The sequence below is a fragment of the Prionailurus viverrinus genome, chromosome D3 (assembly GCF_022837055.1).
Source record: "Prionailurus viverrinus isolate Anna chromosome D3, UM_Priviv_1.0, whole genome shotgun sequence".
NCBI classification, from domain to species: domain Eukaryota; kingdom Metazoa; phylum Chordata; class Mammalia; order Carnivora; family Felidae; genus Prionailurus; species Prionailurus viverrinus.
In genome coordinates, this window is record NC_062572.1 from 3,230,642 (window position 1) to 3,257,561 (window position 26,920).

General features: G+C 47.7%; 1 protein-coding gene across 2 annotated transcripts in view; it reads right to left on the reverse strand.

Moving 5' to 3' along the window:
• Positions 1-26,920, reverse strand: part of GLT1D1 (glycosyltransferase 1 domain containing 1) — a 113,329-nt gene that overhangs the window by 23,133 nt on the left and 63,276 nt on the right. For both annotated transcript variants that reach the window (XM_047827361.1, XM_047827360.1), the window contains 4 exons: positions 21,274-21,310; positions 19,198-19,254; positions 11,229-11,324; positions 9,755-9,804 (listed from right to left, as the gene is read on the reverse strand). In XM_047827361.1, the coding sequence (XP_047683317.1) occupies positions 9,755-9,804; positions 11,229-11,324; positions 19,198-19,254; positions 21,274-21,310 (240 nt within the window). The remainder of the gene's footprint in view (positions 1-9,754; positions 9,805-11,228; positions 11,325-19,197; positions 19,255-21,273; positions 21,311-26,920) is intronic.

Here is a 26,920-nt window from a genome sequence, read left to right on the forward strand (position 1 = left end):
GGTCTAGGGGCCTCCTCACCTCCCCGCTTCCTCCCGCGGTGGAGCTCGGCCAGCCATCCGCTGGGCTGGGGGGTTAGAGACAGACGTGCGGAGGCTGCGAACACACCCCTGTTCCTAGATGGATCTTTGAAGAGCAAAAACTCATACTTACGGACGATTTGTTGTTTGCTATTGTCAGGAGTCAATATTTATTCGCCACGTACTCCGGGCCCAGCGTGGCTAAGTTCTAGGCCAAGTTCTACTAAGCTGCTCTTGCCGACAATGCTCTTGGTACCCCATTTTACACAAGAGGACAGCGACGCTCACAAGCTCCTGTGATTTAACCAGGACCACTGAGCTGCACAGGTGCTGGGCCAGGAGACTGAATTCTCAAAACTGTCCTCCACTGCCTCTCTGGTGTCTACTCATGGATTTGATCAAATAGTTCATAAAAAGCCAACGTGGATTACCTATTTATTTCCCCATGATTTACCACCTGTAGCTTTCTATTTCTAACCCCCCCATCCCCACCCCGGGATTATTGCCATTCTCACTACCAGGAATGCCACCCCTCCATCCCTAACACCTATTCAGCCCCAAGGCAAAGGCACAAGCCACTTCCCTGGGAGAACTTCCCCGATCATCTACACCGGAAGCAGTATCTCCTCCCCAACCTTCCTTCCAGCTGCTACCAAATGCAGGCCTGCCTGGTCTGGTACATGTCCGTCTTGTCCCCATATGCACATCCATTTCCCTCCGAGGCCAGGCCCGGGTTCTTTCGTACAGCTCTCTGCTTCATGATATTTGCTAAAAGCACGGCTTCCCTACCCTTTCCGTCTCTCTTTTCTGATGCTCTCTGTTGAAGTGATTTTAAATAATTGAATTGCATCACAACCCTAACATCTTTTCATGAAAAAGGAAACAGCCTAATGAAAACCTTCTTTTGGCTTTACATGTTGATTTTCAAATTCGTATTTTACGATAAGTTTTAGTTAGAGATCCCCCGTTGTTGTTTTTTTTTTTTAATTTTTTTTTTTCAACGTTTATTTATTTTTGGGACAGAGAGAGACAGAGCATGAACGGGTAGGGTCAGAGAGAGGGGGAGACACAGAATCGGAAGCAGGCTCCAGGCTCTGAGTGGTCAGCACAGAGCCCGACGCGGGGCTCGAACTCATGGACCGCGAGATCGTGACCTGGCTGAAGCCGGACGCTTAACCGACTGCGCCACCCAGGCGCCCCGAGATCCCCCGTTTTTAATTTTATTAGCATGCTCTGCCCTCATGATTAGCTATTAGGGAAAAGTAATTCATCGGGGAAAATTTTGGAAATCTGCTGAAATACCTAGCGTGTTAACTAAAATGTAGCTGAAGGTATGAACAATAACTTTCAAGTTGGAAATACAAACTGGATGAAAGTTTTCTGGATTTATCTTCCACATCAGTTCATTTTCAAATCTCCTAGTGAAGCCAAGTGGAACAAAACGCAAGATAAAGAAACAAAGAAGGGTAGATTTTTTTTCCAGGTAATGAAAGCACATGTTATGAAATTTTAAAAAGCAAAAGCATTTCAGGCATCAAAGAAAATTCTCATTTTCTCCTTCTCCGCTTATTTATTTCTGAGCAAAATATATTGTTTCAACTCCCAGGCTTAAGGAAAATAATCTTTGATATAAGAAGTAACCGTGGGAAGTCATTAAACTGCTGTGCTCAAACCCAGCATTCATACCACACTCCTTATCAAAGAGCCCAGGAAACGTACCCACTCAAGAGCTTGCCACACGCTTTGCAAAAATGGTTGAACTGAGAGATCAAGGAAGCTTTACTAGAAAACCAAGGCCAGACTCAAACCATCCTGCTGCTAAGGCAGGACCCTAGTGTGTCCACGCCGAAAGGAGACACTGGCATGGGGCAGTCTTTTTTCCCTCAACGTCGAACGATGCTGCCTGTGAACCAGGCACCGTACTAGAGCTCGACCGTCTGGTCCCCACAGCGGACGGTGAGGCAGGCAGCACTTTCTGGGTCGTACCCACCTCACAGATGGGGAATCTGAGGCCCCGAGCGCACCGATCATGAGCTGACTCCGGAGTCTGTGAATGTAGCCGCCGTACAGAACTTCCCGGTCCGCGACACAGACGATGCCCTTTGGTCCAAGGGCGTTAACTCACCCGCCAATGGTTAGCAGCAAATGTGTGATTCTGTAGATTCCGTATGGCACTGAGAGCCAGCTTTCTAGAATGTGCTTGCTAACAACTGCCACAAACATTAACATATGCGTGGCATCTACAGGATAAAACGTACACAACATCATTGATTTTTTTTCCAGCAACCTAAGAACACGCACGCCATTTTCTAAACAGATGCTAGAGTTGATAAATGCTCATCGAAAGGCAGAGCCATGATATTCCGAAGAGTGGTGTGGCACCTGCCCTCTGGGCTGGGCCGCGGGAAGAGGCAGGAGCCCACGTGAATGCCTGGCAGCCCCTGGCTCTCCTTTGCTGACACGCCCCCAGCCCCTAATTATCTGTGGGCTTCTGTCTGCATTGAACTACGTGCTCCATGAGGGCGGGGGGCACGTCTGCGCTATTCACTGGGACACGTCCACGTGCCCACAACACGGTGGCCCTCAGTAAGTATTTCTTGAAGGATTGCCTAGGGGAGTTAGGTTTTATACGTGTAAACATACGTGCACACACACACATACATACACACACATAAACACACACACACATATTGTCCATGAAAATGAGCGATGAAATAAATAAAAATAACCAAGTCTCCTCTTGACGCTTTGCCCATGAGCTCTGTCATACAGTGACACGTCTGTAAAGAATGACACAGCAAGGGACACACTGTAGCTTCACCAATAAGCACAATTGTCACTGCTCAGGGGCATTCTTTCCATTTCCCTAAAGGAAAAGCCCTGAATAAATGCTAGGGACCAAAGAGAGTGGCTGTATTATTCCCATCAATTGACCTATAAAAGTATTCATTTTTGGGGCGCCAGGGCGGCTCAGTCACTTAAGTGTCCGACTTTTTTTTTTTTAATTTTTTTTTCAACGTTTATTTATTTTTGGGACAGAGAGAGACAGAGCATGAACGGGGGAGGGGCAGAGAGAGAGGGAGACACAGAATCGGAAACAGGCTCCAGGCTCTGAGCCGTCAGCCCAGAGCCCGACGCGGGGCTCGAACTCCCGGACCGCGAGATCGTGACCTGGCTGAAGTCGGACGCGTAACCGACTGCGCCACCCAGGCGCCCCAAGTGTCCGACTTTGACTCAGGTCACAATCTCACGGTTCGTGAGTTCGAGCCCCGCATCGGGCTCTGTGCTGACAGCTCGGAGCCTGGAGCTGCTTTGGATTCTGTGTCTCCCTCTCTCTCTGCCCTTTCCCCTCTCACACTCTGTCTCTGTCTCTCCCTCTCTCTAAGATAAACATTAAAAAAATTTTCAAAATGGGGCACCTGGGTGTCTCAGTTAGGCACTCGACTTTGTCTCAGGTCATGATCTCACGGTCCGTGAGTTCGAGCCCCACGTTGGGCTCTGTACTGACAGCTCAGAGCCTGAATGAACCCTGCTTTGGACTCTGTGTCCCCCTCTCTCTCTGCCCCTCCCCTGCTCATGCTCTCTCTCTCTCTGTCTCTCAAAAATAAATAAATATTAAAAAATTTTTTTTAAGTATCCACTTGTGTCCAATCGTTAAAACAAACAGGGAAACCACACATGCCGCGAGCATCTGTTTTTTCTGTGACTCTTCAGCGTCCCCTCTTCTGCCAGAGTCTACCTTCCTTTGGGCTTTTCCTCGTCTCCTCCCCCTGGACATGGTTGCTCAAAGTAGAATCAACTGGGTGCCTGGTCCTCTTCTTACAAAAGGGTGGGACATAACCCAAGCTGGAACTCAGACCTTGAATAGAAGGATCCAGAGACTAAGAAGTGGATAGAGCTCATTTTTGTCCCCCTCTCCCGTGGGGCGCCTTGCATGGAATGTCCCTGGCTAAGACTCCCCTGGCCTCTGGAGCTTCCGGGCTCTTGCAGAAACCCAAGCCCGGTCTCCAGCCTCCCAACACTTCTCTTGGTGATTCTTACCATCTTCCAGTAAGTTGCATTTGCTGGAGTTGGTCTGACGCTTGCAGCCGAGGGGCACTGGCTGGGCAGCACTTTCTTCTGCCCTGGGGTCTCCCTGTGGCCGAGCTCCGTGCAGACAGGACGAGAGGGGCCACTGCTGCCCACACCTCACTAATTCCCTAATACCAGATGGCACACTGTTCGAGACACCTCGGCTAACCAAGTCAATGCACTTTTATGCTGAGAGGCCCTGCATAGGACCTGGAAAAGCCACAGCCCTCCCAAAGTGTGTACTTCGTACCTAAAGAATTTATTCAGCCTCTGAGCTTGGCGGTTAACAAAGGAGGGGACGGAGTGAGGAGGACCGGACTCACATCAGACGCCAAAAATAATGGTAATGTTCGGGGTGGTCGATCTCGCACGTGACACAGCCGTTGAAGCGTGGGTTTCGGTGTGTCCCGAGGTTTGACTCTGACCCACTTCTCGACTCCATTAACCCATTGATGTCGCAGCAAGGACTCAAATTCAAGTGCAAAGTTGGAGTGCCCTCCTCGTGCTCCCAAGTGATGTTGGGCTGAATCCTTGGCAGTGAAAGCTGACAGACGTTTGGAAATCTTGTAACGACGAAGGGAGAGCTGGTTTCCACGGAGCCATCAGGTCCCCGCAGAGCCAGGCCTGCATCTGGGGCCTTGGAGGGCGCATACGTTTAGCGGGACTCTCACTCACCCACGCCGGCCAACGTGGCCAAGTCGGTGATGTTCACACTTCAGATTGGGAAGCAAATCATGAAATCGATTTTGGGGTAAAAACAAGCTTTTTAAAAGTGACATGGAAGAGAGCAGCGAAGAGTGGGGTAGAGCAGTCTTTTAGAAAGGACCGGAGAACAGAACTGAATGAAGCCGTAGAAGCCTTTGTCTAGTAAAGCTGGTTTCCGGTGCATGTGCCCACGTGCGTGTGTGTGTTCCTACGTGTGTGTGCGTTTGCACACACGTGAGCAGGGCACCACGTTACCATGTGCTGGGTTGGTTCCTGCCCACGCCAGCCACATATGCACACACACATCTCAACTCTCTTTAGAATCATCTCCCCTGATAACTTGAAACTGACCATGCTAGAAGCTTCTATACCATGGAAATAGGCCAGTCGGGCTTCCAGGCAATAGGGCTCCCCTGTCCTGCTCCCCAGGAGAACTAGCTGTTGAGCACTTATCAGCATCCCCACCCCCCGTTTTGGTCACGAAGCAAACAAACAAGACGCTAGCCGCGTGAGTCACTGGAGGATCTGAGATGTGTGTCTCGATAGATCAGTTTTGTATTTTTTGTGGGACACAGGGAATCAAGAAGACAGGTTGTCTGCGCGAATCTGTGACTCATTGGTTCAACGCGGCCTTATTTAGAAGCTCAAGTTATTCTGTCTCCTCGGTGACACATCAAGGTTTTGTTGGTGACTTTCGTTGTCCCTTAGATTTGATAACGACATTTTATGAACAGGGATATGTTGCTGTGGCCTCAGTGTTGTGTCCCCACCCCCCAAATTCATACATCGAAATCCTGGCTCTCAAAGACAATGGTGTCAGGAGGTGAGGTCTTTGGGAGGTGAGTGGGTCGAGGCGGTGGAGCCCTCGGGAATAGGATCCGTCTTACCCAGAGGGATCAGGTCTCGCAAATGACCCCGGAAATCGTCCTTTTCCCCTTCCCTGACGTGAGGACACAGGGAGAAAGTGGCCGCACCTGAACCCGACCGTGCTGGCACCTTCCTCTCAGGCTTCCAGCCTCCACGACCGTGAGAAATACTTTTCTGTGGCTGGTTCGCCATCGCACCAGTGGGATTCTGTTGCAGCCGCCCAAAGGGACCAAGACACATACAACTGGCGAGACCCCATGCCTTCGCTTCTGCACGCAGGCCCTCTCCAGGGCGCGGCGCTGCGTTACCCCAAACGGACTCGGGCCTGGAAGATGTGGTCTCCCTCGGCGGTGCAGGAGGCGGGCGAACCCTAGCGGAGCTCCAGGTTGCCGTGCTGGCTCCTGCTTTTGCTGAGCAGCAAACGTGCACCCAGTGGATGTGCTTCCCCATTTCCTGGGGGGAAGGGCCTTGTGGAAACGGTGCTTTGGAATCCTGAGTCACTTATGGCCAGTGACTCTCAGGTCATATCCCTTCACCGAGGGTCCTGGGACCCCTCCTGAAGCGCCCCTTCCCGGGCTCCCCTCTCCCGTCGCCACTTTGGGTTCCGAGCTGCACGCAAGCAGAGGAGTGTGTGGGCTATCGGCGCACCAGACGGTCCTCAGGGCCCCGGTAGGTGGTCCAGTCGGTGGGGCCTCGTCTTGGGTCTGCATTCGTTAAGCAAGCCCCTGTCCTCAGGTGTCAGGGGCTTATCAGGCTAGCTTGGAAAGAGCGAGGAGGGGCCCCTGGAGCTTATGGAATCAAGAAGGCTTCTGGCGACATGCTCTCCAGCGTCACCGCGGCCCAGCTTCGCCTCACCGGGCTCCGCACCACCGCCGGGCCCCTCATCCTGGAACATCGGGTCCAATCAGCTCATCACGAGGCGGAGTCGTCACAGCCTTTGGCAAAGCCACTTGTCACCTCCTTCCAGGAGTTAAAGAAATAAAAAGAAACTACAAGGGGGCGAGTTGTAGGGCCTCTGTGCGTGTATGTGTGTGGACACATGGGTGTGTTTAGTTACTTCTCAGCACCCGCTTAAAAATAGACACTTCGCATGCCCATTTCCAGGCGGCCGTGTGGACCCGTGGCTCCTCTGGGGAGTCCAGAGAGGGCCTGCAGGTCTGGGCACAAAAACGTGCAGCTGAACCACTGTCCCCTCGGTGCCCCCCCTCTGCTGTCCGACCTCCTGCCCGAGCCCACAAGTTTCCCTGCACTGAAATTAGGGGGGAAGAGACACATTTCTGGACATGCACTGTTCTTTCAGAAGTAGGCAGGCAAAAGTTAGAGGAAAGGGATGTGTTCTGAAGGCAAATGGTAGAAAAGACATCTTTCCTCTGGGAAGTGAGAAATAGCGGTTGACTGTTCAGTACACACAACAAAATAATGGCCGTGTCTCTCCTGAAAGGCTTTGGATTGAGAAGCCTCAAGAACGTAGGGGCACTGCGTCCCTCACCTGGAGGAGACGGGGCTCGAGGGGAGGATCCCGGGGCGGGGGGGGGGGGTGCAGGAAAGGACCATGCCCCCCCTCCCCCCGCCACACACACACCAGCTCCTGTGTCTCCTGGTCACTACTTTCCTGGGAAGGGGTCTCTGTCATGCACTTGGTGCTTCACATGTGATTCCAAGAGGGCCACCTCCCGACAGGTTTCCTTCCAGGAAACACGGCACAGGAAGGGTCTGCTAGAGGAGTCGGGTCGTCTTCTGTTCAGGGCTGGCAAACGTTTCTGCTCACCAAGCCTTCTTCCCCATGTTTCTTCCACCCCGAACGTGAGCACTTTATAACAACTGTTCCCCCAACTTCGGCCACTTACGTGCATTTTCATAATTTGTCCTATCTGCATACCATCTGTACTGCTGCTGATTTAATACTTTTTTTGAAGCCAATTCCATTTATTTTTAAAGAAAGTGTTCATAGTTGGAAAGTCAGGATCATGCGCCATAAATAGAATGTAGCCATGAAAATGGAAACAGTGGAAAACAAAAGCCACATCGTTAAATTCTGTCTGAGCCTGAGGCCTTCTCTCTTGGTTAGCAAGGATTTTAGCATCAAACTAAAACTTTCTCTTCCAAATACACTCTTCAAACAGAAGGGTGGAAAGAGAATTAAAATAATCATCATAATAGGGGTGCCTGGGTGGCTCAGTTCCTTAAGCATCTGATTTGGGCTCAGGTCATGATCTTGTGGTTCATGAGTTCGAGCCCTGCATCAGGCTCTGTGCTGACAGCTCAGAGCCTGGAGCTGCTTCAGATTCTGTGTCTCCCTCTCTCTCTGCCCTTTCCCCACTCCCACTCTGTCTCTCTCTCTCTTTCAAAAATAAACATTAAAAAAATTTTTTTAGGGGCGCCTGGGTGGCTCAGTCAGTTGAGCGTCCGACTTCAGCTCAGGTCATGATCTCACAGTCCGTGAGTTCAAGCCCCGCGTCGGGCTCTGTGCCGACAGCTCGCAGCCTGGAGCCTGCTTCAGATTCTGTGTCTCCCTCTCTCTCTGCCCCTTCCCCACTCCCACTCTGTATCTCTCTCTCTTTCAAAAATAAACAAACATTAAAAAAAATTAACTTCAGGGGCACCTGGGTGGCTCAGTCGGTTGAGCATCCGACTTCAGCTCAGGTCATGATCTCGCAGCTTGTGGGTTCAGGCCCTGTGTCGGGCTCTGTGCTGACAGCTCGGAGCCTGAGGCCTGCTTTGGATTCTGTGTCTCCCTTTCTCTCTGCCCCTAACCCACTCGCGTTCTGTCTCTGCCTCTCTCAAAAATAAATAAACATGAAAAAAATTTAAAAAACATTTTTTTAAACCATAATAAACAACTCTGCCACTATGGGACTTACCATTAATTAGTCACTGGGTATAATCTTGTTGCCACTGACGGGCTGGCACTGAGCAGCCATATACGCACGTGTAACGTGCATATGCAGGTGCACCTATGAGTGTGAGTACATGTTCCACCAAACACGTGGAGGGATTACGGGGCCATTCATTTTCCATGTTGCAGATTCTAGCCCTTGATACATTTATTAGGTTAAGTAGCCTTTTTCCAGGTAGAGGGGTTGTTTTCCCAAAGTCCTCGAGACAAGTGTGTGTCCCTCACCACGTGCCTTGTGGGTCCCCAGGGAGCCAGAAAACCTACAGCGGGGACACCGCAAGACATATAGGACTCGGAGTTGTGTGGGAATCCACACTCAATCGGGTTCTCGGGGGCGCCCCCGTCGTATAAAGTGGGGGAACACGGCGAGGTCACAAGCTCAGCTAAACCCAGGATGGCAGACAGGACAAACGAAGTGGGTGATGCTGTTCCCAAGGCAGGTGCCGTCTGCTGCCCCCCGGAGGACAGGAGCTGCTCCTACAGTGTCACACCCCTGCCTGCTAGAAACACCAAGTGTGCTTCATTTTCCAAGCTGCTTGGAGGAAATCAAGGTTCGTTCTCAAGAGATGTGTCCCCCCAGAGTCTCCGAATTCTGAGCACTCAGACCTGCGTGTGGAACAGAGCAGCACCTGCTTGACCTGCGTCCCCGTCCAGGGGACAAGCGGATACCCCAGAGGCCCATGGAACGAGAGGCAGGGTCCCCCGGGGCCTTCCACCCGCCTGCACTCCCCGGACAACGGCTACGAGCATCTGCCCGGGCCGAGTGGCTTTCTCGTGCTTACAGACAGCCGTTTTCCAAGCCACTTGGCTCCTACATGTGAGTCGGCCAATTAATCTGCTGCTCGGCTGAAGAAATAGCTCTGTGTTGGTTTGTCGTGCAGTTTCGGGGGCTTTCGGGACCATGCGGGCCACACATAAGGCGTGCCTATGCACCGGCTTAGACTTTCTCTTCACGGGACTTTCTCCTTACGTGACTCCTCCGTGTTTCTGTACAGACCTAGCCTTTGTAGCAATAAACTAGCCGTAAAGATTTACAAAGCCTCATAATCTTGGTGTGGTTGTCATTTTTAAAAAGGCAGACTCTAGTTATTTAAAAAGGAAGAAATTTGGCTAGAAAAGGAACGTCGGCTACTTTTGGGAAATCCGTAGAAAGAAGAAAGCAGGGATGAGGGCCACGTGTATGGCGCATCAACTTACTTCAGGACCCACGATCACCATGTAAACATTAGGCTCTTCTCGATGCCATTCTTGGGAAGAAAAAGAGGAAAAAAATAACGTTAATGGTTTTATGTCACAGCTGAAAACATTATTAAGTTTAACATTAAGTTCGTGATAATATGAGTTATTTCATACTATTTGGCTCTCGTTCATACAGTCAACTTATATGTAAAATAAAACCCTGGATTGTGAGTAACTTGTTCTGCACGTGTTCCACAAAACGAGCAAACATTTCTAATAAATTTTAACTTGATAAGTGAGAGATGCCTTGCAATACGAGTCATACGTGATGTGCAATGTCACATGATCACAGCTGAGCCAATGGTTCTCTCTCTCTTTCTCTGCAGGATTGTGGGTGATTATCTCCCACACTCGGTCTCAGGCTGTGGTGTCTGGCAGAAATCAGTGATTTTTCAGAACTTTGGAAGGTGCCCGAAACTGGCACTGGTGTATTTTCTGTCACTTCAAAGCACCTGTGGACAGTCCTTTGTTTTTCCAGACAAGACTGAGCTTAGGAATGCTTTGCTTCATTCCAGGTCAGGCTGCCTGCGGATATAGACCCGTTCCTCTGCCACCTCATTGCCAGTTACATTAAATACAGAATATGACAAGAGTTTATTAATAAAGTCAACATCCGTGTGAGCATATATAATGGCCCCCATGCAGAAAAAGATTCCATGGAGCCAGTAGATAGCAGTGATTCCGTTAGTGATTGTGAAAGTCGTCCTACAAAATAACCCTCCACTCTCGTCTCCCTCACACCAGCCACAAAGGTTTTCAAAAGTAAGTTCAGGTTAATTTGTTTATTTTTCTCTATGCTTTGTATTTTCTTTATTATTTTGTGTTATATTACAGTATTGTAATCATTTTTATATGAATATGTTTGGGTTGTGTAACAAATCATCTGAGTGTCCATTATTTCTTATGGGGAAATTTGCTTTGATAGACAAGTGCTTCGGATTACAAGCATGTTTCTGGAACAAATTATGCTCACAAACCAAGGCTTTCCTGTATTTGAAATGTAAATGTTGAATACCTTATGCTTTTACGTAAAATGCTCCCTTTTGGAACGTTACGCACTGTCCAGATCTCCCACTGACTGGACCACCAGGAGTGATCACTGAGCAAACCAGCATGGAATTTGGGATGCACCAAAGCATTTAACTCAAGCTATGCAACAAAAGTCCAAATGCATCGTACAAACTGACGTGCGTAAAATATTTTTGGATTCATTTACATTATTCTTGCAATTATTCACTATTTTTGTTATTTCCTCAGACACCAAGGGCACCGGAGGTCACTATGCAGCATGGTTCCTTTTCTGGTTGTTTCAGAGTAACCATCGAGAAGCCGTTCTGCTCGTGTGGAAACACAGAGACAGCAAAACTCAAAACCCTAAAGACGGAAACGCAAAGGCCAGACCCCCAAACAGAGCTCCATAAACCAGATGTACCTGAGAACGCATCCACCAGATAGAGAGGGTCCTTCACTTGTCTCAGCCCACACACCAGGAGGAAGATGTGTAAATTATCAGCACTTTGGTTAATCCCTGCAACAGAGGAGTTGAGATGTTTTCAGAGAAGAGAGGGCAGCTTGATACCATGAGGGTAGAGCTCAGAAGCCACGGGGCCCTGACCTCTAACCTTCACACAACACGGCGGGGAATATTTTGTCCTGGTGGGAAAGCTGAGTGGAGCTCAGCCCAGTAAACACAACTCCTCTGTGCAGTGAGAAGGGGTAATTATTACAGAAATGTGGCCCTGGAAAATATCTGGAGACAATGCCAGTAAGATGCGGTTTTGTATAGTCATATGCTCTCGGGTCCGCATATGTACACATAGGTTCCCACACTGAACGCGGATGTGCCCACAAATCCATAATATAAAGGGGTTAGGTCTCAGCGTGGACCCTCTCCTGGAGAGCCGAAACCCGCTTCTTCACCCCTCTGCTCTGGGCTGGCTTGGTGACAGCATCGACCAGCAGAGCCCAGGGGAAGGACAGGGAGTGACTTCCGAGTCACAGCCGTGGGAGGCGCGTGCATCAGTCTCGTTTGCCCACTGGAGCATCACTACCTTCCGATCTGGCCTCCTCAATAACGAGGCTCTGCGGCCAGATGCCCCACCACCGCCGCTCGGGGAGGCCACACGCAGGACTGGTGGGCCTCAGCCCACTGAAAAGGGAAGATGAGCCCAGCCACAGGCAGGTGAAGCCGGCAGGTGCTGCTCCCCGGGCCTGGGCCGAGCTGCCAGCCGCTCGGTCATGAGAGACCAGCTGGTGTCTGAAGCCCCTTAATGTTGAGGTGCATTGATGTGGGGCTGCAGGTAAGTGACTCAGTAGAAATTACCCATATAATTAGTGCAAGCTGACCTATGACTTCATCATTTCCACACATATGACTGGACGTCAAATCACGAGGTGGGGGGGTTCTCATTCATGCATTTCATTTCCCCCATGACTTAATACAAAAAGTTTCAGTTACTCTGTGCTTTTGCGGACCTTGGACTGTAATATAATCGGGGTGACTGTGAGAAGACACAGTGATGCCACCTTCACACAATCACAAACGCTGGAGAATCACAACACTCGTGTGTGACCAAGTCTCAGGAAACTCTCTACCGAGAGGCTAAGGTTGGGATGTACCTCTGAGAAAACCCTTCAAAATACATCACAGTCTTTAAAGTAACTGTTGACAATTGCATTGACGTATGTTGCATTTGTAAAATATTTCCCCAATATCCTGAATACCCTGAGACTAAGCTTAGAAATACAAAGCTTAGGGGCACCTGGGTGGCTCAGTAGGTTAAGCGTCTGACTTTGGCTCAGATCATGTTCTCATGGTCTGTGAGTTCAAGCCCCACGTTGGCCTCTGCGTTGACAGCTCAGAGCCCGGAGCCTGCTTTGAATTCTCTGTCTCCCTCTCTCTCTGCCCCACCCCAACTCATGCTCTGTCTCTGACAAATGAATAAACCTTAAAAAATTAAAAAAAAAAATACAAAGTTTAGTATTTGTTTGACCAAAAGTTGAAGCTAGAAGCTATGTGCAGAATCTGAATTCAAGAGTGGAGGGGTTTGAGGCCAGGACACAAGCTCTTCCCTTTAATAAATAATGAAGTTGACAAATACCTTTAAGGATAGGAAGGTCAGGTGTGAGAAAGATAAATCACATCACTAGGCCAGAACCTCAATGAACACTGAAGCCAGAGAGTGAACGTGTGGTGAGGACAAAAATGACAAGTACCTTCATGGAAATTATTTATTAATTACAACAGAAAGGTAACAGCTGTACAAGGAGAAACTCAGGGGACACCCACTTAACTAGGGGAGGAAGCCTTAGCCCAGGGCACAAGGTATGTGCACTCACACACACACACACACACACACACACACACACATAAACATGCACTCAGTTTATATTTTTAAAAAATCCCCAGTGAGGGAGAAACTGATGTGATGTATCTCCACATGTGGCCCACTGGGCAGGGCGCGACATCACGGGCATCATCATCATGATGTACATGGAATATCTATTCAATTATAGGATAAGAAGAAGGAGAAGGAGAAGAAAAGGAGGGGGGAGGAGGGGGGGAGAGAAGGAGGAGGAGGAGGCGGGAGGAGGGGGAGGAAGAGGAGGAAGAGGAGGAGGAGGAGGAGAGAAGACAGAAGGAGCATGGAGTGCCCACCTGGGGGAAATCAGAGAACCTGTGTTACTGAACCGAGGAAAAGAACAATGGCCGAAGCAAACACGGCAAGATGGCGTCCAGAGACAGCAGCCAAAGCGGCAGTATTCTAAGGACTTATGTGACGTCTTGGTAGAAAGACTCCACTCTCTTCTGTATTTTTGCGGTGCGGCAAGCACAGATGTGGAAACCTGCTGTGTTCCTGTTTGGATGTGACCCACGTTAGCTACCCGGAACAGCAGGCTCGGGAGATGTGCTGGCCTTCTGCTCAGAGGTCCCACCTGCCCCCAACCCCAGATGCCTGGGGAGCCAGCCTTGAGAGAGAGCAACGCACGGTTTACAACGTTGATCTTCAAAATATTCCACGACTTATGGTAAGATATACGTACCGTACTGAGACCTCATACACTTGATACAGCTTGTATACGCACACAGTTCCAAACAATATTAGCCTTATTACATACAAGGAACTCTGACGGAAGTATTCCTTTCATCCCATTTCAAGTTTTAAATGTGCTGGCCCCCAACTCGCTCACTGATTTTGAGGGCCCCGACCCACCAGACCCTGGAGGGACACAGTGCTAACCTAATATTCTCTCGCCTCTCTCATCTCCTTCCCGGGTTGAGATTAAATGTCATGAGACTTTAGGAAACGAAGTTAGCCAACGGCAGGACAAAGGACTAAATGCTCTGCTTTATTCTAGGACTTCCAAGATTTTTAAAAATAAAATGCAGACGCAGCTTTTGGGTTTGAACAGCTTCTGTGCGCTTCTCACACACAACGGTAGCATTGTCAAAGACATAACGATAACAGCTGGAAAATCATGATCAAACAAGCATGTGCCGAAGCAGCACACAGAAGCACAGACTCCCCTCGTGTCCCTGGCCGGGGCTACGGGCACGTACGGTGGCCATTCTTAGATTTCAAAACAGAACTAAAAGAAATTGGCCCGTGGACATCTGGAGGTGATGCAGACGCCTCGGCAACGTTTTAGTGGATTTCATTTCTTCCTTTTAACTCCACACTTGGTTTTCTTCCCTTTGTTTTTCTATGAGCAACCACGTTTACCGTGACTCAAGGTCTGAACTCATCCCTCACAAATGCATGATTTACACGTCCGTCCTTCCGATGTTACCGTTTCCTGGAGAGTGGTATTTTTGTCTCCAAAACAGAGTGAGTCACTCTCGCGGTCTGGCACCGTATGGGCCCCGGCAGGCTAGGTGCCAGTCCCACTGCCCAGCCCCCCAGTGATTCGTCAGATGACTCCATGACACAAACCCAGTCCGCAGTGAGCCACGTTCTCTGCTGTCTTCTGTGTATTTTTCTCATGGGTTATTATAAGGAGAAAAGAATCCAACAACTTCAGTTGAGTGCATTAGACATGGTGAATGTTAGCCGAAAAATCTGATTTGGAGGCTGTGGATATATCGCGGGATCTGGTAACGTGAATTCTCCATATGAAACACAGGAAAATATTAGTATAGTTTACAAAAGGAGAGAGGCAGAAAATGAAATAAACAAATTAACAATAGAAATTGAGTAAAACGGGAAACAGAACACTGGGAAGGTACGGTCAAATTTAAGGTTTCATAGTTTTGGGGTTTGATGACCAACAAAGAATCACTAACTTTCGATGTGTCGGTCATTGCCATCGAGAAGCAAGAATCATCCATCACTGAACCATAACAATGTTTAAGATGTACCTGCAAATGCACAAACTCCAAGGTAACCAACCTGAGGTCTGTGCCTTTATTTCCTGATCAGGATAACTATTGTAAATATCATGTGAAAAAATTCTACTTTAGTCTTTTTTTTTTTACATTTATTTATTTTTAATAGAGAGAGACAGAGCACAAGTGGGGGAGGGGCAGAGAGAGAAGGAGACACAGAATCCGAAGCAGGCTCCAGGCTCTGAGCCATCAGCACAGAGCCCGACGCGGGGTTCAAACTCACAAACTAGGAGATCATGACCTGAGCCGAAGTCGGACGCTTAACCGACTGAGCTACCCAGGTGCCCTTCTGCTTTAGTCTTTATTTTTTCCTAGTTGATTTGTTGGAAAATGGAATCTGGTTAGCATAAAAGCAATGTTTTGCACTCAAAAGATTCAGTAATTTGAAACTTAGGACTTGGAGAGAGAACTGAGTATTTTTGGCAAAACCTGTGTCATACCGTGAGGAAGGATGCATCATCAAATCGACATCAGATACTGAGGAAACAGACCCTACACTTTGGTGACTAATCAAGTACCCCCTGTGGGTCTGGGCTGCTAACCAAGGCCCTTCTCCACCCCCTCCCCTCGATCGCAAGGTTACACAGTTCACAAGGATTCTGAGGGTGAGTATTTGATCACTAACAGTCTGTGTCCAATTCACCGTCTCTTCTGTCTTTGCTGTCTGAAGCTCAAAGCAGAAGTGACAAATCACCATCACGGGCTGTGGAGGCCAGGGTACGATCGAGGATGGGTGGGGAAGGCAGTCTCTCTCCAGAGTCACCTGCGACAAAGATAAACGGCTCCACAAATGAGATTGGACGCCTGGTCACCAAACCCGGAGACGCCGATGAATTCCGCATCCACCCTTGCGCCAAGATCCGACAGAGCCGGCTACCACGACCCCAGCGAGCTCGCCTCTGCCGTGTATCCTGGACACAGTTACAGCGTGTAGTTGTCCACGTTGAGACAGAGCCGCCAAGCGGGTCTCTGCGGGAAGGGCCGTCTTGAGGCGTCTTGAATGTCTCCCGGCTGTTCCGGTAATCACTCGGTAGGAAGACCGGTGAAACGATGAGCCATGAGACTCTGGGCTTGATGAGAAATCTCTCCCCCGTTGGGAATTATGACTCTTAGGCACACCACAACGGGCGTCCTGTGAGATATGGACGATGAAGTCACTGCACAAGAGGCGATTTCAAATGGGCGCACCGGTTCTGAATAATGGCCCACACCTGCTGGCGTGACAGAGCAGAGGGACAGCAAGGGTTCACTTGCGAGGCAGAGGACGGCCCTGCTGCTGGCCCTGAGGTTGATGGATGCACTTCAAAAACCGTTTCTGGGGCGCCTGGGTGGCTCAGTCGGTTGGGCGGCCGACTTCGGCTCAGGTCATGATCTCACAGTTTGTGGGTTCGAGCCCCACGTCGGGCTCTGTGCTGACAGCTCAGAGCCTGGAGCCTGTTTCAGATTCTGTGTCTCCCTCTCTCTGACCCTCCCCCGTTCATGCTCTGTCTCTCTCTGTCTCAAAAATAAGTAAACGTTAAAAAAAAAATTTTTAAAAACAAAAAAACACACACACACAAAAACCCGTTTCTAATAAAATGCTTGGAAATGTTCTTCTTCCAAGGGAACCTGACTCTGACGTTCGGTGTGGGGGGGGGTGTGGGCTTTTGTCTGCTGTGCTTGGAGCGAAAACCAGCTACGCAGATGCTGGCGGATGGGGCCTGGAGTCTTGTCTTTCCAGCCTCTTCTCCGAAGTTACCAGCGGGCTTGCAATGTCAGCTCCCCACCTACAGTCCCCTCGCACCGTTGACTCTCGGGAGAAGCAGTTCAGGTTAAAACAGAGGTGTTCCGAAACTTGACATTGCATTTGGTGACTCCATTCAGCTGTTCCCACATCTTGAGCAGAGCTACCGCGTTGGTCAGACTATAGGGGAGTGATGGTCCCCAATAGTATACACTTAGGGGCCTCATCTGTGGACAGAAAACTCTCTACATTTAAAGATGTTGTGCGACAAAGTTTTGTTTCAACATTGTGACTGCACTTGGATCGCACCATATACGGAAAATACAAAGTCTAGACTGTTACTTCCACCGCGTGTAGGGAAAATGGCGCCAAATGGCGCCCTCGCAGCATGGCTGACAGACATGCACATTTATGCTACCTTTCCAGGAGACGTTGCGCACAGGTATGAACGCTCTGATTAAGGGCATAACCTAACCCACAGCTTCTGTTTTTAGGTGTTCCAAAGACAACAACTTGGCAAATATACGAAGACTGAAATCCTAGCATCTCCGCCACTACATATCCAAAAGTTTAAGAAGGGACGGATCAAATAAGTTTACAGAATTCAAAATAACACTATAAAGGAATTGAAATTCATGATGTAATTAGAATTAATAAGTCAGTGCATAAGATTTCAGAATATAACGTCGAAACTCAATTGTGTTTTTACATATTAGCAACAAACAATTCAAAAGTAAAACTTAAAAAGCCTTTATAATAGCAACAAAGATAATAAAATCCCTAAGAATAATTTTTTTTTTTAAAAAAGGCATAAAGGCCTGTACAAATCATTATGAAGATAAATGAGACTTAGATAAGAGGACAGATATATCATGTTCATAGATTTTAAGACAAATTATTTTTAAGATGTCCATTCTCCCTAACTTGATCTATAGATTTTATAGAGACTGACAAGGTGTATTAAGTGTATATGGAAATGCAAAAAACCTAGGTTAGCCGACACAGAGCTGTCGACTCACACTACCTGATTTCTCGACATGCTATATAAACCAACAGCAGGAGACAACGTGATATCAGCATAAGGACAGACGTACATAGATCAACGGACACTGGTAGATGGAAAGCTGATTTTTAGCAAAGCATTTCGACGGAGAAAGAAAAATACTTTCAACGAATGAGACTACAACCACTTTCAGAAAGAAATGAATTTCCTCCCTATCTCACACCACACATGAAAATGAACTCCAGGGGCACCTGGGTGGCTCCGTCGGTTGAGTGTCCGACTTCGGCTCAGGTCATGATCTCACAGCTCATGAGTTCAAGCCCCACGTCGGGCTCTGTGCTGACAGCTCGGAGCCTGGAGCCTGCTTCGGATTCTGTGTCTCCCTCTCTCTCTACCCCTAACCCACTCACAATGTGTCTCTGTCTCTCTCAAAAATAAATAAACATTTAAAAAATTTTAAAACAACAACAACAACAACAAAAATTAACTTCAGATGGAAGGGCCTGGGTGGCTCAGTTCATTAAAAATTAATTTCAGATGAATTATGATCCTAATGAAAGAGCCAAAACACTAAAACACTTCCTCCTCTGGAGGAAAAGAAATAGGGGAAATATCTCTGTGAACTGTGAACAGGCAAAGGTTTCTTAGGGCTCAAACTGTGCTAATTAACCATTAAATAAAAATGGGTGAGCTAGGAGTAAATGAAAAGGTAAACCAGAGGAAATAGGAGAAAATATTCACATATATACATGTACCTTCTTTTTTTTTTTAGTTTACTTATTTTGAAAGAGAGCACGTGAGCAGAGGAGGGACAGAGAGAGAGAGAGAGAGAGAATCCCAAGCAGGCTTTGTGCTGTTGGCATAGTGTTGGATGTGGGACTTGATCTCATGAACGGTGAGATCATGACCTGAGCCAAAATCAAGAGTCGGACACTTAACCCACTGAGCCACCCAGGTGCCCCCGTATATACATGTATCTAATAGAAGATTTGAACCCAGAACAGATTTAAAAAATCCTCCTACAAACCCGTGCTTCCTCCTGCTCTCCCAAGGATGAGACCACTAATGACGTCTCCGGAAACGGAGAGAAGCCACGTTTGTCCTAATCCTGTCTGGCTCCCATTCCTGCTACCTCCTTCCCTTGTTCACCTAAAACTGTAGACTTCTTTGACCTGAGGAAGCCCCTTTCTTCGGGCCTCTTTTCCAAAGCCACGTGAGCATACCATGTACCCGACGCCAGTGACAAGATACACTCCAGTCAAACTCATGTAACAAGATTCATCTCTCACCTGACTGGCGAAGAAAGGTGTTCCAGTTAAAGGCAGAGTTTGGTCCTGTCACGATTCCTGGGAAGAGAAAGAAAGTTCATGATGATGAGAAGTAACCAGCTATTTTGTGCTGATGTTTACATAATGGTCTCACGCGTGGTTCTTACAAAGAACTCAACGTTCTGAGTGCTTCGTGAACACCTGTTCACCCCTCCAGCATGGGAGCCCACGGGTCCCCAACTAGAAAAGGTGCACCCCCTCAACCTCACCATCTGTTACTGGGCGGGACAGTCGCCAGGTCATGGAAAACGCGAGTCCCTAAAAAATGCATGCAGGTTACGGGCCTCTAAAACACAGCCCCCCTGTAGCAATTACCTCTTAATCTAAAATTCCTAATCTCAACCCTCTCCAAATCACACATCCTGTTATCTGTGTCATCACCTCGGATGGATTTAAGTTTAACATTCTCTGAGTTGCACATCTAAAGATGTAGAAAATTCAGAGGCAACGCTTAACAGCTTGTCTTGGTAATGGGGAAAATCTGACATTTTATGAAATGTAAGTTAAGTCATGTAACCCTGTCTGCGATGTACCTGTGAGACTGTCATCTGCCCTGAGCTATGCAGATTTACTCAGTTTTGTCCTACTTAATGAGCATGCACGCATGCCTGCCCTGGGCACAGGCGCCCACACACTCCTGGAAACCCTTAAAGCCTCGCCAGGCAGACTGACCCCTCCGGTTTATCCGGCTGGAAACTAAGGTTCACGGAGGTTCAAACGGTGTTCACAGCGACTCGGGGCGTAGGGGGTAGAGGCTGCGTCCAAACCCATGTGTGCTTCAAAGCCGTGTTTTCGTGGTGCACCCATGTGCTCCCCGGCTATAAATCAGACCACGACGGAGGAACAGGGAGGTGTTAGCCCCGCACCTGCCCTGACACTCACACGCCTTCTGTACATACTGAGTCACGGCATCTCCTTTTAAAGTGGGGGTTCCAAGAAAGGGTTTATTTGATAAGTCACTCTTCTGCTACAGATATCACCGAACCCCCTGGAGGATTTATACCGTGCGGCTGAGGTGGGATCTGGGGGCCCCGGGCCCCTCTGGGGCTCAGCACCTTGGAAAACTCCTCACGAAACTAGAACCCATGGCCTTGGCCGCAACACCTGTGCTGACCTAAGCTTGCAGCTACACGTTCTTTGGAACCGCTTCTTTCTGTGATTTCTGTTGTGTAAACAATAATACGGCGCTTTCAGGCGCCTGGGTGGCTCTGTGGGTTGAGCTTCTGACTCTTGATTTCGGCTCGCGTCACGATCCCACGGTATATGAGTTCGAGCCCCGTTGTCGGGCTCTGTGCTGACAGTGCGGAGCCTGCTTGGGATCCTCTCCCTCTGCCCCTCCCCTGCTCTCTCTCCCTCTCTCTCTCTTAAAATAAATAAATAAACATTAGAAAAAAATAAGACAGTGGTTTCCTCACTGTGTTTAGGAGATGCTGAGAGCTTCCTGAAAGGCTGGGATTGGGTGAGGGCAGGAAGCGGGGGGTGCACTTCCCCTCATCCCAACTAAAAGAGACACACTTGGGTCTCCTGTTGTAAACATGCCATCGAGAGCGCGCACCGTGCTTCTGCTGGTGGAAAGTGTTAACTGAACTGCATTTTAAATGACCCTTTTATAATGCTCTCATGTCTGTCCTTCATCTTCGTGTAAGGAAATACCAAGCATACCCATTCTGCTAATCATTATTAGGTAAGTGTTTGTATCCACAAACACTTCAGGACAGGTCTCTGAATGGACTCATGTTTTAAAAATACGTACATTTGGGGCGCCTGGGTGGCGCAGTCGGTTAAGCGTCCGACTTCCGCCAGGTCACGATCTCGCGGTCCGGGAGTTCACGATCTCGCGAGATCTCGCGTGATCTCGCGTGAGTTCGAGCCCCGCGTCGGGCTCTGGGCTGATGGCTCGGAGCCTGGAGCCTGTTTCCGATTCTGTGTCTCCCTCTCTCTCTGCCCCTCCCCCGTTCATGCTCTGTCTCTCTCTGTCCCAAAAATAAATAAACGTTGAAAAAAAAATTAAAAATACGTACATTTTAAAATTCTTACCTTGACTCTGGACATAGATCTTACCCCTAGCATGCGGCTTTTGAAAAGAGAGGAGAGAGAAAACAGAGTAAATCGGATAGCCCGTTACAAGTGTCTTTTAGAAGTAAAAGGAAGGGCAGTAAAAAAATCGCCTTGGACACATCACAAGGGATCATCCACACAGATGCTCACAGACTAGTTACTTTCTAAAAGCAGACTACCTTCTGCCTTTAATGGGGTTAGCCCATTAAAACACAGCATCTTCAAGGTCCGAAGCACAAAGAAAGAGGTCCCTTAAATGAGGCGCAGCGCGTTATCACAATTTTCCAGTTACGACGTTAGTAGAAAAGTTACTGAAGGTCAGACACAGAACAAGCCAGCGGCAGAGCCCGTGTGGTGTCTACCTTGTGCCCTAGTGGTTTGGGGACACATATCCTTGAATGGAAACAATACACTCCCCAACAGCCACCTGTGGAGAAGATCAGAGAAGGGGAGGAAAGGGAGAGAAGGGGGGAAGGGAGGGTCGTGAGGGGAGGGGAGAAGCACATCCAGTATGTTGAGAAACAGGAAAACAGGCATGGTGGGGGGGTGGGGGCAGATTCTTCAAGGCGTGGGAAGGACTGGTCTCCAGGACCCCGTAAGGACCCTCCCCGAGTGCCTCTCTGACTTGGACCAGGCGGCACTTTGCGTGACGGAGCACGTTTGTACCAAGATATAAACTTACTACTCCTGGCGGTGTTTTCTGGTGGACCTTCAGAAAACTACTAGAGGGGCGCCTGGGTGGCGCAGTCGGTTAAGCGTCCGACTTCAGCCAGGTCACGATCTCCGTGAGTTCGAGCCCCGCATCGGGCTCTGGGCTGATGGCTCAGAGCCTGGAGCCTGTTTCAGATTCTGTGTCTCCCTCTCTCTCTCTGCCCCTCCCCCGTTCATGCTCTGTGTCTCTCTGTCCCAAAAATAAATAAAAAAACGTTGAAAAAAAATTAAAAAAAAAAAAAAAAAAAAAAAAAAAAAAAAGAAAACTACTAGAGAGAAAAAGAATCCATTTCTTAAACTCATTTTGCATCGGTGGCTTAAATACTTTTAAAATCGAGTTTCGACACAAAGCGTGGAAGACTGTGGGGTCACATAGGCGCCAATGGCTGTTTAGAACGTGATGGGAAGGTAAGGTCTTTACCGGTTTGTCATGAGACCTACGCATCCCACCGGTGCATGAGGGGACCAGCCCAGCTCAGGAATGGTGTTCCCCCCACCTGAACGTGTGTGGATGGGTGCCGTCACCCCCAAGGTGACGTGGAGCCCATGCTGGTGCACATGGGTGCAGACCCACTTCCACCCACACCCTCAATCAGTTCTAGGTTTGGAAAACTAGCCGACGCCGAAGCGGTCCCACCAAGGAGGCCAGTGGACAGGGAGAAGGGGGTGACCCTGCCTTCCACCCGGTGGATGGGAAGGGGGTGGGAGGCACAGCATCCCGCCGTCTCCAGGGAGCTGAATGCAACTCGGTACACACACAGGAGACTTGGTGCTCTTTGCTTTGGTCCTGAGTGTTACGTTTTCTATCGAATCCTTAGAAGCACCCAAGACCTCAAAAGCCGGGACCATCCTCAATTCTCCATAAAGCAGGGAGGAACCCCCCTTTTAAAAAGCCCCTAAGCAGCGCCTGGGCGGCTCAGTCAGTTGAGTGTCCGGCTTCAGCTCAGGTCTTGATCTCACGGTTCGTGAGTTCGAGCCCCGCATCGGGCTCTGTGCTGACAGCTTGGAGCCTGGAGCCTGCTTCGGATTCTGTGTCTCCCTCTCTCTCTTTCTCCCCCTGCCCCCGACTCACACTCTATCTCTCTCTGCCCCCCTCAAAAAATAAACATTAAAAAATTTTTTAAATAAAATAAAATGCCCTTAAAATAATAAACCATTAAAAAAAGTTTAAAAAATTCTCCTCCCTACCAGTTAAAAAAAAAAAAAGTTAACTTTAATGGAAAAAAATGGCTACTAGCAACAATTTGAAATTAGAAATAGAAGTTCCGAGCCCTAAAATACTCCTTTTGTGTAATTATAATTTCACTGGAAGGCTGGAGAGACTTTTACTGGAGTATGGAGTTGCCTATGGGTGCCTTCGGCCAGCCCCAAGTCTAAAACCTTGGCTCGGAAAGCGAGGCTAACACACTGGCAAACACAGACCAGCCTGGCATTTGAACATTAACGTGAACACCAGCGTTTGACAGAAACAGATTCAATATAATTCTACATAGATTTGATTAATTGAGGGAAGGCAAAATAGGGTTTTTGCCTTGCCACTGTTTTCATTGGAAATACGCTCCATCTACTGTAGAAATGCATAGGCCCAAAATGCTGCCTTCAAGAAAATTCCATCTGACACAAACAAAAATTAATTAAACTGGTATCCAAACTCCCTAAGCAGAATGAATGGACTCTGTGTGGAAACTTCTGGATCTATCTGCTGGTCTTGGCATATATCTGAGCATTATTTCCCCTAAATCTACTAGACCATGAGAAAATAAGTATCAAGTCCTATATAGATGTTTAAAACATGTTATGAATGGTATTTTAAGATCTCATCCTAGCAAGTCGAGAAAATGCAGTTACTATATATATATATATATATATATATATATATATATACATGTGTGTGTGTAAAATCTGGACCTGGGTTATTTTTAATCTCTGTAATAAAAGAAATCTGGCAAAAGCCAACTGGCTTATATTGATTTTGAAAAACATTATATATATTAAAATGCTCTAAGTACAAATTAGCTTTCTTTTCTCAATATTTATTATTGTTTCTCTTGCTTTGAAGAGTCAAAATCCTTGTATATCACTTCCCTTGCAAGATTAGCTCATTGATGCAGGAAATGAAAAAGAAGACTGTGTGTGAGCGTGTGTGCGTGTAGGGGGTGGGGAAGTGTCTACGAGAAACCATTACTTAATTTGGCCCATTACTAGGTATAGAAAGCCAGTGTCCCGTCGGATAGGTACTTACAAATACACCTGACTTTCTAGCAGGTCCAAACGGTAACTGATGCCTTTTTATAATGGAATAACAGGCAGCGACAACAAACCCCCTGTTTTTTGATTTACATAACCTTCTGAAATCAAGCTCTCTGCAAGTAGAAACCACAGCAAGTATTATTTTTGAAATATACGCACAGGCTCTGTGACGAAATACTGATTTTTACTTTGAAATTACAACGTGACTTTTGACGATGGCTTCGTTAAAAGTGCTTTGCAGGGGCGCCTGGGTGGCGCAGTCGGTTAAGCGTCCGGCTTCAGCCAGGTCATGATCTTGCGGTCCGTGAGTTTGAGCCCCGCGTCGGGCTCTGGGCTGATGGCTCAGAGCCTGGAGCCTGTTCCCAATTCTGTGTCTCCCTCTCTCTCTGCCCCTCCCCCATTCATGCTCTGTCTCTCTCTGTCCCAAAAATAAATAAACGTTAAAAAAAAAAAAAAGTGCTTTGCAGAGAGTTACAAAACTCATGGCTCATAAGTGGAAAGCTTCAAAGTATACCTATGTTAAAAAAAATAAAAACAAAAACGCATAGGACTTGGGCTCTTTTCAGGGAACGTGGTTCTCTTCCTTTCTCCCTACGCTTTCCCTTGGAAATCAGTTTTTAAGCAAGGAAAGAAGATAGATGGGGCACAGCCTTTTCACTGAGCTCTTGCAACTGAACCAGACAAAGAGATTTTTCAAGAAAAGAAAGGATTCATGAATGGGGTGAGGAATATCTCTGAATGAAGACTGGATCGGGACCCAGTCCCATGGGATCCAAAGCTAACTGGCAGCACAGGAAACGCCAACAGGAAAACCTGAAGGAAGATGTCTTAAACAACAACAACAACAACAACAACAGCAGTTAAATCTATGGAGTAAACAGATTTACTGGGAATCGTTGATGTGATTCAAAAGCTTCCCCGGCCTTTCTGTTCCTTGGTGATTTGAGGAATTCTCAGCACTTCTGATCATTCCAGATGTCTGAGCCCCAGGTCATGATCGTGTAAAAGGTGCCGGTCGGGGCGGTCTACGCTCTGGAACTGATGAGTTTTCCATTCTTTGAGTTACATTAAAACTTTCCAATTCCCAGGGATCTCATTTGGGGAAGAAAAATGCAAAGAACATTTGCATTTCTATCGAGAAATCTCTGAGGAAAGCCAATCTTAATGGAAGTTATTAAAAACGATTAGCTTCCTAGGGTGTGATCAGTCCCTGGAGTTTCTGTTACAGGGTATTTGCAGGGAGGGCCACATACAAGTAGGGAGGGCGTCTAAGGATGAAACTGACGAGGGGAATGATTTTGAGTTTCCATGACAGTAGGAACCCTAACTGCATGGAGTCTGCATGGAGTCTGCATGGCTCCTGCGGCTGCCGGTGTGATTTTCAGAGATAATCAGGTACAGAGCAGTGGACCATGCGGGAAGAAGGGGAGAAAGCGTTCACAGGACAACATGCATTCAGTACATAGGTCAGCAATTAGTTCACACGCGGCTCATTCAGACGGGCGGGCACAAGGGAGCACCTCCATTGGCTTAGTGAGCTCACCTGTCCTGCCAGCTGCACAGGTGACAGCCCACGAAATCTGTCTTGCTTTCTGCATTGCAATTTCCAAAAGAATTTTGATGAGTATACGCACACACTAAAAGTAAAAGTACACTCTACGTATTGCCTATACCTAAACTGCTTCGAGAAAGTTATTTTTCTTTAATGAGTGCCGAGGCGAGCCACAGAAGGTAAGCCCCAGCAGGCAGTGACACACAGTCTCCAAACTAAAAAAAACCAAAAAACTCCAAAATGTCAAGACACCAGAAGGCTTAGCTCAGTGCTAACCTCGGCAGAGAGTCACATGGGCCATTTTGGTTATCATTGTGCTTTTTCGAATTCAATAACCACTTCAAGCAATATTTATTCAAACTCAAGATGTTTACAAAACAGCTTATAAATATTTGAATTTGGAGAAAGTCCTTTCAGCAGAGAACTTCTTAGAGAAAGTGGGTCAAGAGTGCAGTTGGAATTTTCTGTAAGCCTGTGGGGTTTTGGACCCAACGGAGACATATTAAACCCATGATCACTGCTTCCGTGGTGAGAAAAAACTTCCATTAAGATGTATAGCTAATTTTCCTTCCTTCCTTCCTTCTTTCTTTCTTTCTTTCTTTCTTTCTTTCTTTCTTTCTTTCTTTCTTCCTGTGAAACAGTCACACTTTCTGGTGAAAGTCTGGTGAATTTAGAGAAAGCATCCTTCACTTTTAAACCAAATTTGCATGCTGAAATGTATATCACATACAGTAATAAGAAACCAACATTCTGTATAGATTAGCTTTACGTTTCCATAAGGCACACATCAAAGTTAGAGATGGGTAGTGAATCAAATTCCTAAAAATGCCACATCAAGGTTATAATTTCACAAACCAACAGAGCAGCGTTTTCCCAAAACACAACCGGCGTTGAACCCGTGTGATAAATATTAACGACACAGCGTGCAGACCCGGTAAAGAGCCCGCTGGGAGTGTGCCCTTCACAAAGTAGGCACGTTGTCACGTTAAGGGTGATTTAAACAACACTAAAAAATAATAACGATGAGCCCAAACAAAGGCATTTCCAATTAAAAGAGATAAAATAAAATCATCTTTATTGAAATCCAATCCAACTAATCTGTGTAGTCAGCCA